At 41.6% G+C, this 12,444-nt stretch overlaps 1 protein-coding gene across 1 annotated transcript in view; it reads right to left on the bottom strand.

The window, feature by feature from the left end:
• LOC121917662 (deleted in malignant brain tumors 1 protein-like) overlaps positions 1-12,444 on the bottom strand; it is a gene marked incomplete at its 3' end in the record, with an annotated part of 29,926 nt that overhangs the window by 11,488 nt on the left and 5,994 nt on the right. The window contains exons 3-4 of the mRNA XM_042443787.1: positions 11,026-11,334; positions 4,094-4,399 (exon numbers count right to left, since the gene is read on the bottom strand). Coding sequence (XP_042299721.1) covers positions 4,094-4,399; positions 11,026-11,334 — 615 coding nt within the window. The remainder of the gene's footprint in view (positions 1-4,093; positions 4,400-11,025; positions 11,335-12,444) is intronic.

Genomic DNA, 12,444 nt, shown 5'->3' on the forward strand with positions numbered 1-12,444 from the left:
CAGTTCTCTCTTTGTTTCAATTGTAGTCTCAGGATTAATTCCTGGTCTTCTTGTTGGTCTTATGCATTGTTTCAACCTTTATTTCCATTTTTCTCATGTCTGTTTCTAGGTTTTCTACCTTCCTGTTGATTTGCTTCAAATCCACCTCAATTCTGTCCAGTCTTGAGGTTACTTCTCCCAATTCCTGTCTCAAATCCCTCTTAAATTCTGTCTTTAGATTATCACTGGATTTTTCTATTGCTTGACTCGTTTCTTGGTGCATTTTCCTGATTTCTTCCATCATCTTTTCGTCAAGTTCTGGTGATTTAGTAGGTGTATCCACGGAGGTTCTTCTAGATGTACTAGTTGGTGGGTTTGGTGTTGCTTTTGCTCCCGTCTTTCTTGTACCCACTACCATCTTTAGGTATGTTTCAGGTAGGATGATACAAAGTCAAAGGAAGAAATAATAAGAAACAAGTGGGTATAATGAGTTTCTTAAATTCTATAAAAAATACAACAATAATGCCACCATTATCTTATTTCTGTTTCTTATGGGAGTGGGTTTGAAGTTCCTATACTTCAAAATTTGTTCTTTTACCCAAAACTAATTTCTATTTTCCTCTTTTGAATGTAGCACAAACTGTTAAAATCCTAAATTTATTCGCTCTTTGCCAAATTAATTATTTTAAGTACAATATCCAAGTTTGTTTTGTATTTCTATTTTCAGGTTTTCTTCTTATTATTATCGCTGCTCACATACAGGCAAATCTTTTTATGATTCTTCTATATTCACCTATTGAATATATTAATTACCAAAGGGGTCTGATTTCACTTTACCCCCCTTTTTTGAAATTGCCCACTCAGTGAATTAATCAATGTATTAGTTGATTCACAGCTCGCAAAAACCTCTGTATCTCATTATTCAAGGTTCCTTACATAGATAATTAGGTTTTGTTTTGTTTACAATTAAATAACCCACTTACTTATTATTTTTCACAAGTTGATTCTTTCCAATTTCTTTTCCCCCTTAGAAATTTCCCCCAGTACCTAAGGAGAAGGAGGGAATACTATAATATCAGCTTGAAGCTAGTATCAAATTAGGTTCAAATGATACACTGTTTAAGACTTAAAGGCAAAAAAAAAAAAAAAGAAAGAAAGAAAGAAAGAAAGAGAAGAAGAAGAAGAAAAGGGAATGTAAGCAACACGACTCCACTTACAGGCTAATTTCTTTTTCAATTTGTTTCGTATGTTCTACAGAGTATATTTATTTGAATTAATTATCTCTAAAATTCCCTATTGTATTTAAAGCCTTCAGTAAAGCTCTTATCTTCCCCCCTTCTCTTTGATATGCCGTGGTCTCTATCTATAATTCTATTTCATATAGATCCACCTTGTATTTTCCCCACCAAGTAGTATTAAATGTCTTTGACTATTCAATGTTGGCTTTAAAGCAGTAAGTTGTACTCAGTTATAATTACTCACTTATCACCTTGAATCTATATCCACTTAAAACATTAACTAGTCCAAACAGTTCCTCAGTAACGTTTGATGGAATTGGAAAAAGGGCAAAGAGACCACAATCACTTCAAGTAGCTCCAATAAGGTGTACAAAGAAGGGAGGGAAAAAAAGGAAGGAAAAAAAACCCATTGTCCTTGATGTTATACTATGTTTCCTTTCCTTTCGTCGGCAAGTGCTCCCTCGCGTTTCTCTCCTCTCTCTCCTGCTTTATCGTCCCAGCCTGTTGCTGATTGTCTCCAGCTGTTCTCTTTTCTTAGTTAGAAACACCTGTGTGAGTCTCCTTTCACTTTCCACAGTCGTCGTCTTGCTTTCCCCTCTCTTCCCCCAAAGAGTTTAATTATTCAGCTCTCTTTAATAACCAAGGGAGGTGTTCGCCATCACAGTTCACCCTTCTCCCAAAAAAGATGACCAAAATTGAAATGCCCAAATCAATAGTCCATCTCTCTTATTGTTGGTAGGTAGTTTGGGAAGAGAAGAAGTGAGAGAGATTTTTGAAAAATAAAATAAAAGTAAGAGGGGGAAAAAAAACCCCAGAGATCTGCAACAAAGTAGACCTACAGGTCTATCCAAATAAATATAGTGGATCTCTTCTTTCCTTTAGCAGTTCCAAAAATCTCCTTTTGTTTCCTTTCCTCAACCAAAACTTTATAATTAGATACAGATCACACTCAGTTACAAATTAGTTAGATATAAATCAGTTGGATACAAATCGCGTTCAGTTCAGCTAGTTCTCTATTTACCACCAAAAGACTGGGAGCGAGCAGACCCTGTGCCGGCTGTCTGCTTACTCAAACTCTTTCCATTTCCACTTCCATAGATGGATCGTTGTCCCCAAGGAGAATAAAAAATTGGTAAGCTATATCTTCTTCTTGTTTCTGTTCTCTCTAGAGAGAAAAAAGTGAAAGTGGTGGCGGCACCCCTGTCTACAAGCCGCGGCTTGTGACTCCTCACTGCGGGCGTGGATGCTCGGGTTTCCCTCTCCGCTTCTCTGCTTCTCGCGTTCCGCGAGCCCCCTCCGGCACTCCGGTGGCTCTCGCCTCGTGTCTTCAGGCCTGTTTTCCTCAGCCAATTCCAAAGCGTGGGTTCCCCAGCCGAGCTCCTCTGCTTCCCCTTTATCGAGGGGACACGTTCGACCGGCTGGCAAGTCACTACAGCCAGCCCCGACCCCGCAGCCTACGATCACCCTCCAGAGCCTTTCCTAGAGGGTGATTCCCGTGCCGGCCATACCACCGGAAGTCCGATAAGCCTGTTTAAATATTTGAAGGGATGTAATATTGAGGAGGGAACAAGCTTGTTTTCTGCTGCTCCAGAGACTAGGACCCAGAACAATGGATGCAAGCTACAGGAAAAGAGATTCCACCTCACCATTAGGAGGAACTTCTTGACAGTAAGGGCTTTTCAAGAGAGGAATAAACTCCCTTGTAGTGTGGTGGAGTCTCCCTCCTTGGAAGTCTTTAATCAGAGGCTGGATGGCCATCTGTCGCGGATGCTTTGATTCAGATTTCTTGCATGGCAGGGGGTTGGACTGGATGGCCCTTGTGGTCTCTTCTAACTCTACAATTCTATGATTCTACCTGGGTATTCCTCTCTCCTCCCTCCATAGAGACATGCCTTCCTCACACATGCATCAGCTTGGATGCAGGGCATTGCTCCTGTGGCTAGGAGCAGGGCCATTTGGGGAGTTAGAATATGTGGCAGTGCAGGAGACGCAGAAGCAAAAAGGAGCTTTCAAATTTGGGACCCTGCTTAAGCTTGGTAAACTTTGCTAAATCTTGGCTTGTAGGTTTGGGCCACTCTGTTGCTCTGTTGCTTAATTTTATCTGACAGGCTGGGAGAAGAGGTAGCACTAGAAACAATGTTGGGGATGAGGGGGATGACAACTTGAACATATGTGAGGAAGGCATGTCTCTATGGAGGGAGGGGAGAGGAATACCCAGGTTCAATTCTTGGAAAGAATCTTTTGCCTTGGAGAAGCTTCTATAATTAAAATTTCTCTTTCCACATCCACACTAGTCCTCAGTCCAGAGCATTGGACACATATTGGGGACCACTGCTCAATTCACTGGTGAGATTATGTTCTATTTGAAAGAGAGGTTGTTTTCTCCAAAAACTGTCTTACTGTAATCTCCAAGGACTACACCTTAGATATAGGCAAGCCTGTGATTTCATGTATTTCCCCAATTGTTGTTAGTGGGAAAACCAATGAAAATTTTGCTGCTCACCTCTTTCTAACCTATGTAAACACTGTGGTGTTATGTGTTGTGTAAACAAACAAACAAACCATGCTGTTCCCTAGTCTATGATCAGAGGTAAGAGTTACTTATACCTATAGTAATACTGAACATCCTAATGTTTAAACATATTTAAATCATAAATACCCAAGTATTTAAACTTCTGAGTTATGGCTGGAACTATAATGTGTCATGAATGTCTGAAGGAATTGTATCATAGAGGCTTACTAATGACTGCCTAGGTGTAGAAGGTGCCTATCGCAAGTTTGATGAGAAAATGTCTGACCTGTGAGAAGAACACCTTTCTCTGCCTGCTTTGCGTTGGCCTTGCTTAGTCTACATAAGTGCAATAACGGAAACTCACCTGAGCACTCCACACTCACATCCTGGCTGTGGTCACAGCTGTGCTCTCCCCAGGGGCCTTGGTGGCATTCACTCAGAGATGCTTCTTTTCCTGAACAGTTCACTCTCTCCAACCAGATGGGGCCCGATCCTTGGCCAAATAGGGCTCCATTTGATATTTTAACAACGTTTCCACAGCCCAGTTGTCTGCATACAACTTCGGCATTTTGTGTGTCCCAGCCAGCACCACACACGGTCCCCCACAGTTCGTTGTGCAACACCTCAATCCTCCCAGAACAGCGATGTGGGCCATTCACTAGACGGAGCTCTGATGAGAAAAAGAAATTAAGGATGTAATACATCAATTGATTATTTATTTATTTATTTATTTATTTTCTATTTCACCTTTCTCCTGAATAAATTAAAACAATATACATGAAATAAAGGGAGCCAGCATGGTATGTTAGTTTGAATGCTAGACTAGGACTCTGGTAAACCAGGATTTTAATCTCCACTGTGTCATGGAAACCCACTGGGTCGCCTTGGGGAGATCCCACTCTCTTAACCACTGATGAAGCAATAGTAAACCTTCTCTGAACACATTTTGCCAAGAAACCTCCATGATAGGGATGGCCACAAGTGGGAAATGACCTGAAGGCACAGAGAAACGATAACACGAATTAAAATGCGGTAGTAGAAAAAATTAATTTAAAAAGCTACCATCAATATTTCAATATAGTCATACAGAAGGATATACAAACATGACAACAGCACTGATTTCACAGTACATTCCAATATGCAATATTCATTCATGTCATTTATTTATTTTCTCTTTCAGTCCCTCCCCCAGATTCTCTGCATATTGCTAAAGTGCCCAACCTCGACTTCTCTTTCTCTCTGAAGTCCTCTTTACTCCTCTTTACTCTGCCCCATCTTTACTTTTTAAGAACGTTTATGAGGTTATGTGTAGCCCAGAAATAACCAGAATAAAGGAAATTGTAGGTGGCTAAGGACACCACTTTACTTTGGAACCCTTTTGACCACCCCAAAGAGCTACAATTGCAGAGAATTACAGATAACAACAACAACAACAGGAAAAAACACAACCATCAGCAGGACATAATATGAGCACAACAGGAGGCCCAAAGGTCCTGATTTTAGCAGTAAAGTCCCAATTAATTCTCTGTTATCTCACTTTTTCATCTGCTTTTAAAATGCCCTAACTTCTCTCTTTGCATCTCATTCCTCCATTTGTCTACAGCTTACCTGCCTGGCTCCAAATTGAGTCCTAAGTGCAAAAGTAGTTTGTACTCAATGAAATAAGCAAGGTGGAGAGGAGAGGAGAGGAGAGATAGTATGCCCAATATTAAATAATACATCATCTTCTAGTGCTGACATTTTATTTATGTGATCAAATGCAGATATACAAAATAACATCTGCTGCATGTTCTTGGACTGTGGTGGAGTCTCCTTCCTTAGAGGTCTTCAAACAGAGACTGGATGGCCATCTGTCGGGGATGCTTTGATTTAGATTGATTGCATGGCAGGGGGTTGGACTGGATGGCTCTTGTGGTCTCTTCCAACTCTATGATTCTACGTGGGAAAAATAATCACAAATCTGTTTAAAAACCACTATGTGAGCATACTCTACACCTCATTTTGCTGATATGGGGTTTCATCATTAATATTTACCACAGTGACCTAATACATGTTTTGAGGCGTGATGACCCATGGAAATTAAAATACACCAGTGTTGGGGCCACATTCAGGGAGGACATGCCAGACCTAGATAGAACAAAAGTTTTGCTAAACATGTTACATTCCCCAGAGAGTGGAAACTGATGCCATCTCAGATTATGTCCTTTGATGGCACTCCAATGGACAACCACCAAACATGGTAAAGTCTGTTTTAAAAAGATAGTAAAGCCAACAGAATTTATTCCCCTGGGAAGGGAGATTCAGAAGGGATTAGCAAGGACCTGGATCCTCTCTCCAGTTACTGGGAGAAGAAGAAAGGAAATTGAAGATCCAGTGAACAGATGGAGCGGAGAGGGTCATGAGCCACTTTTGTGCAGCTGCTTCACAGCAGAAGAGACAGCCGCTTCCACTTTTAATGGAAGAGGCCTAAATAACATTACATTTAAAATAGCCCTCAAAAATGTTGAAACAAAGAAGGTTCTGACAGTTAATTTTACTGAAACAGAGACTTTAAATACTGAAGAAACACAATATAATTTATTAGAGGAAGTAGCAACAAGTTAAGAGCAAAGAGTGGGGAGATTTTAAAAAAGGAGACAATGTTCCAAAACTCACTGCAGAAATAATCCATTTTGAGACTGCTTTATCTGCCCTGGTTCAGTGCTAGGGAATCCTGGGAACTGTAGTTTATTGTGGCACCAGAGCTCACCAGCAGAGAAGGCTAAATGTCTCACAAAATTACTTCCAAGAATTCCCTAGCATTGAAGTAGGCCAGTTAACATGGTCTCAAACTGGATTATTTCTGCAATTGCTTTGGAGCCAAGTAACTAATCCCCGGCTCTGTGTAACTGAAAGTGTATATATTATATACAGAAGCTGAAAAGACAGTACAAAGGACTTTAAAAATTAAATTAAAAGACAGAGGACAGAAACCAAAGATAAAGCAAGAAAATAAATAATTAAGACATAAAACTGTCAGGGATGATGGGAGTTGTAGCTCTTCACCTCTGGCTTGAACTCACCACCTGGTTGTGCACCGCGCTGACCAGTTTTGGCCAGTGGTTATAGCTTAGCAGAGTTACAGAGAATAGGCTGAAGACCCTGACAAATTCTTCAAGCCTTCTCACTCTTGCTTCCACAGAAGTCTTCACCCTTCTTCTGGATCCAGCTGGTTCTTGTAGCTTTACCCAAGACACCAAACAACTCAGTAGTCTTAAATAAAAGATCTACTTTATTCTACTATATACAGCTCCAAAACTATCCAACACAACTCCAATACAACAATACTATACTCCTCACTATCCACTACTACTACCCACTACTACCCACAAAATACATTGGGATGCATAGTCATTATTATAGTCAATGCATGGTACCACCCACTGTTGTCTGTTTCCACCCAGTAGGCGTGTACATCATCCTCATTGGTTCTCTTGGTTCATCCTACAATTAATGATTTCATCATCTCAGCCTTGACCACTTAACAATTGTCAGGTGTGTCCAATTATTCACTTTGCATTTCTTGTCCTTGGCAGTTAGGACTTGTTAATTGTATTACCATTTACACCTTTGTGGTTCCCAATTGGCTTCTGCTGAGTCACCCTGACTCTCACATACATGTTTTATTTCATTTACTGTATATCCCATGTTGCTTTTTCCTTGACAAAAACATGATACAAAGAGAGAAGGAGAGACAAACTAACAGCAACAAAAAATGTGGGGCAGATAGTAAAAAAAGTAAAAGGGGAAAAGAGAGACCATGAGAACAAGATAGAAACAGTAACGTTCTTTCATATGTTGTGGCAGTGTGTAAAAGCAACAAGATTCTGGATTCAAATCCACAAAATAGAGAGTTTCTAAAAAAAAAAAAAATAAGATCCAATTCAGACCAGTAATTTTTCCACTAAATATGTTGGGGTGTAAAAATAGCAAACAATACAAAAAAATGAAAACTTGCATGGTCAAAGCAGCATGAACAATATTTACTCAGAAATGGGAAGAGAAAATGATATCAACCATTGATGATTGGTTGTTTAAATTGATAGACTACACAGAAATGGATAGGCTGACAATGCTAATGGGGGGAGCCCTGGTGGCACAGTGGTTAAATGCCTGTACTGCAGCCATTCACCCAGGGGTCATCCAACCCCCCTTTTCTACTATGAAGGAATCCCTAGGAGTTGGAGCTGAAGCTGAGAGCCTGTGACTTGCCCAAGGTCACCCAGTGAATTTCTATGGTGAACTGGGAGGCTAGAGTTCTAATCCCAGCTCAGTCATGTAAATCCACAGGGTGACATTGGGTAAGTCACACTCTCTCGTTCATGGATATTCTGCACTCTCCTTGCCAATAGTAATAATAGTGGATGATGGGTTTGCCTTAGCAGCACCATGGGAGAGGTGCAGAGAGAGAGTTGACCATGCCCTGCCTCTGAGACTGAGAGAGTGCTAATCCCAGCTCAACCATCTTTTTTCAATAATCTTCTCAGATATTAGCTAATCCCTCATATGTATACATAATATTTACTCTATTGATTTCTTTTGACCCCTCCCCTCCCCACCAGCCCCAGGAATGATGTTTTCTTTTTAATTTCTTTCCCCAGGGCTGAAGAATCATGTTATGCAGTTGCACACAGCTTTGACATATAAGGGGACTGGACTGCATGACCCTTGGGGATTCCTTTATTTCTCCATAGACAGGAATGCAAAATATTACTTTAGCATTCTAATTATTATTGTTGTTATTATTATTATTATTATTATTATTATTACCCCCCTCTTCAGCCAAAAGGCTATCAGAGCAGCTTACAAATTGTTAATTAGGCATTTCCCTGCCTCAAACTTACACTCTAAAGAGACTAGAGACAAAAGGAGAAGGGAATGGCAGTGAGGATGGGAAGGGGAAAGTTCAGCAGATCTTCATTCTCCCACTTCACCATAGAAATTCACTGGGTGACTTGGGCAATTCATATGCTCTCAGCTTCAACTCCTAGGCAGGGCATGGTCAACTCTCTCTCAGCACCTCTCCCATAGTGATGCTAAGGTCCTGCAATAATAATAATAATAATAATAATAATAATAATAATAATAATAATAGGCAAGGGGAGTACAGGAGGAGGTAAAATTTTGGATGTGGAAAGAATATTAAATCTGTTTTGTTTTGTAAAATCTCAAAAATATTAAATAAATAAATAAATAAATAAATAGAACAGAACTCGGAATAATGGATGCAAGCTACAGGAAAAGAATTCCACCTCAACATTAGGAGGAACTTCCTGACAGTAAGGGCCGTTCGACAGTGGAACGAACTCCCTCAGAGTGTAGTAGAGTCTCCTTCTTTGGAGGTCTTTAAACAGAGGCTGGATGGCCATCTGTCGGAGTTGTTTTGATTGAGAGTTCCTGCATGGCAGGGGGTTGGACTGGATGGCCTTTGTGGTCTCTTCCAACTCTATGATTCTAGGACGGGATACAGAACACCCAAAAAGGGCAGCCTGCCTCCACCTTGTTTTTCTGTATGAGGAAGCTGCAGCGGACAAACTGTGCAGCTCCCTCGTGCAGCAAAAAGAACCCGCAAAAAGCGGGTTCTTTCTGCAGTGTCATAATGACACCACAGTGTGCCAATAGCGCACTCACAACATCATTATGGGGGTGCGACATGTGGACGCTAAGCATCCATTGCGTCAAAATGGTGGCACCCATGTGTACAGGGAGCCACCATTTTGATGCCCTCATCACGTGCTAGGGCTGAGGCAAGTATGAGAGGTGCACCCTCGGCCAACCCCTAGCATGTGATGAGGGCGCACTATAGGCCCATCTGGACTGGGCCTATGATTCCCTCTGACCCTCTTCCCAGCTTCCCTGGCTTTCCTGCAACCTTCCCAGCTACCCGTGGCCAGGAAAGCCAGGAAGAAGGCCATGGGAAAGCCAGGGAAGCAAGGAAGGAGGCTGTAGGGAACCTAAGGAAGCTGGGAAGGAGGCCGTGTGGAAGCCAGGAGCTGCTTCCATCGTGCAAATAGCAGGCTCCACGATACTAAAACCCATCCTGGTGGACCCAGCGCAAGCATAGTGTGAACCATGCCAGGATCGGTTTCAGCATGAACCAAATCAACAATTCGGATCAGGAAGCAAATATAATGTAAGTGGGAATGAGCCCTCACACTCTCTCAGCCTCAGAGGATGGCAATGGCAAGCCTCCTCTGAACAAATCTTGCCAAGAAAACCCCATCATAGGTTTGCTTTAGGATCACCATAAGTCCGACACGAAGGCACACAACACACAAACACATGTAATTAGTAGTTAAATAAATAAATAAATAAGGTATGTACGTATATGATCAGACCTTGTTGTTGTTCTGTCTCTGTGTTTGTTTTTTTAAGATTAATGAAATGACTGGAGGAAAAAAATGTCACATTTCTTCTACGTGTCTCTTTTTGGATTTCCTCTTGAAGAGGGGAAAAAAGGAGAACAATTGCTAAAACTGTATCTTGTATCTTTCTTTTGATGCCCCTCCATTTTCCTGCCTGCATGAACCAAAAGGATTGTCTTAGATCCCATCTATGCATTGACACTTTGGTGCTAAAAGTGTCACTTTGGTGCTAAAAATGAGGGTGACTAAAATGGTGAAAGGTCTGGAAAATATGCCCTATGAGAAATGACTAAGGGAGCTGGGGGTGTTTAGCCTGGAGAAGAGAAGGTTAAGAGGTGATATGATAGCCCTATTATATATTTGAAGGGATGTCATATTGAGGAGGGAGCCAGCTTGTTTTCTGCTGCTCCAGAAACTAGGACCCAGAGCAATGGATGCAAGCTACAGGAAAAGAGATTCCACCTCAATATTAGGAGGAACTTCCTGACAGTAAGGGCTGTTCGACAGTGGAATACCTTGAGTGCAGTGGAGTCTCCTTCCTTAGAGGTCTTCAAACAGAGGCTGGATGGCCATCCGTCGGGGATGCTTTGACTGTGATTTACTGCATGGCAGGGGATTGGACTGAATGGCCCCTGTGGTCTCTTCATAGAATCATAGAATCTTCCAAATCTTTGATTCTATTCTATGATTTTATGAAAACCATCAAGCTTTCCAGATCCTTTTGTCCACAGTTCCCAAAATTCCCTAGCACTGAGCCTGGGCTGTTAAAGCAATTTTAAACTGGATTATTTCTACAGTATCTTTTGGACTTCTGTGTGTGTGTGTGTATGTCCGTATGTACAGAGGTGCTTAAAGTCACCTTCTTCAGCAATGATGCACCACTAACCCTTACCTGAGCATATAACACCAGCAGCTCCCTTACTGGCACAGCTTTGATCTCCCCTGTCTCTTAATTCACAATCAAAAAAGGCAGTGTCCTGTCCCTCACAGTAACCCAAGTGTAGCCGGATGTGGCCACTTCCACTTCCAAAATAAGATCCTCCTGTAGCTGATAAGGCCTCTCCACAGTCCACTTCCCTGCAAACAACATGGGCTTTATCCAGATCCCAGTCATGCTCACAAATGGCTTCCCAATGTTGGTTGTGGAACACCTCAACTCTCCCAGAACAGCGGCTTGAACCATTCACCAATCTGAGCCTCCCTGGAATGTTGAAAAACAATGTTATTCCTTCTTCAAAGTGGATAGACAACCATCAGGGTTGCAGAGATCATGGCCTGGCCCAGAAATTCCAGTTTCCATGGGCAATCTTCAGGTGGGAGATGAGTATGCAACTTATCCCAGTTTTTTGGTGAATCTCATCTCTAGGGAAGAGGAAAAGACAGTGGTGTTTATCACACGGAGGTTTTTGCAGCTCAGATCCGGGGTGACTGCGGGTCCAACAATGCAAATTCACGTTATAACATGAATGTTTTATCACACCTAGTTGCCCTTCCGTTGCCCTTCCAAACTGAGGGGGAAACGAATCCAAGGCAAGTCACATGATGCGCATTCACGCAAAGCAGAGTGAATGCAAATTGTATTACCACACCAGTGCATACCATGCGGATTCAACTATTCAAATTGGCACCCTTGGGCATGCTCAGTGGGGGTCTGAACGCATCATGACCTTGTACATTTCCAGGGTGAAAAGGGGCGCAAGTTCTTGTGCCCAGTTTCGCGTAATTGTGTGATTGAATGAATATTTGCCTCGTGAATATTTCTGTGTTTTCTTCATCCCGTTTTTATTTTCCCTTCCATTTCAGCAATTTCAACACACACACACACACACACACATAGACAGCCAGACAGACAGACATATCTGTATATTCACATTCACACACATACATACATGTATATATTCCAAAAAAATGAGTTACCCTGAAAGTTGCCCTGAAAGTGAAAGGACCACCGAAGGGAAATGGGAGAAAACTGCAGCACTGCATCATGGGAAATTTGCAACCCAGGGGTTTGCAGTGGTGTACCAGAGCAGAAGCAAAGTTGCATTCCATACCGGACCAATTTGGAATGAAATCGAAGTGAGCTTAGAAGCCAATTCTGTGAATTCACTTTTTTCCAAATTTACCAAAATGAGGGGTCACTTTGAAATCACTGCGGAAGCCCCCTGGAAGGAGCCCCGATAGAAATGAATCACGGGTGATAACACATCATGTTATCACGTGAATTTGCATCGTTGGACCCTCAGTCACATCGGAACTGATAATAATATAATAAAATAATAAAATTTTATTTATACCCCGCCCTTCCAAATAG

This window comes from Sceloporus undulatus, unplaced genomic scaffold (assembly GCF_019175285.1).
Source record: "Sceloporus undulatus isolate JIND9_A2432 ecotype Alabama unplaced genomic scaffold, SceUnd_v1.1 scaffold_40, whole genome shotgun sequence".
Taxonomy (NCBI): Eukaryota; Metazoa; Chordata; class Lepidosauria; order Squamata; family Phrynosomatidae; genus Sceloporus; species Sceloporus undulatus.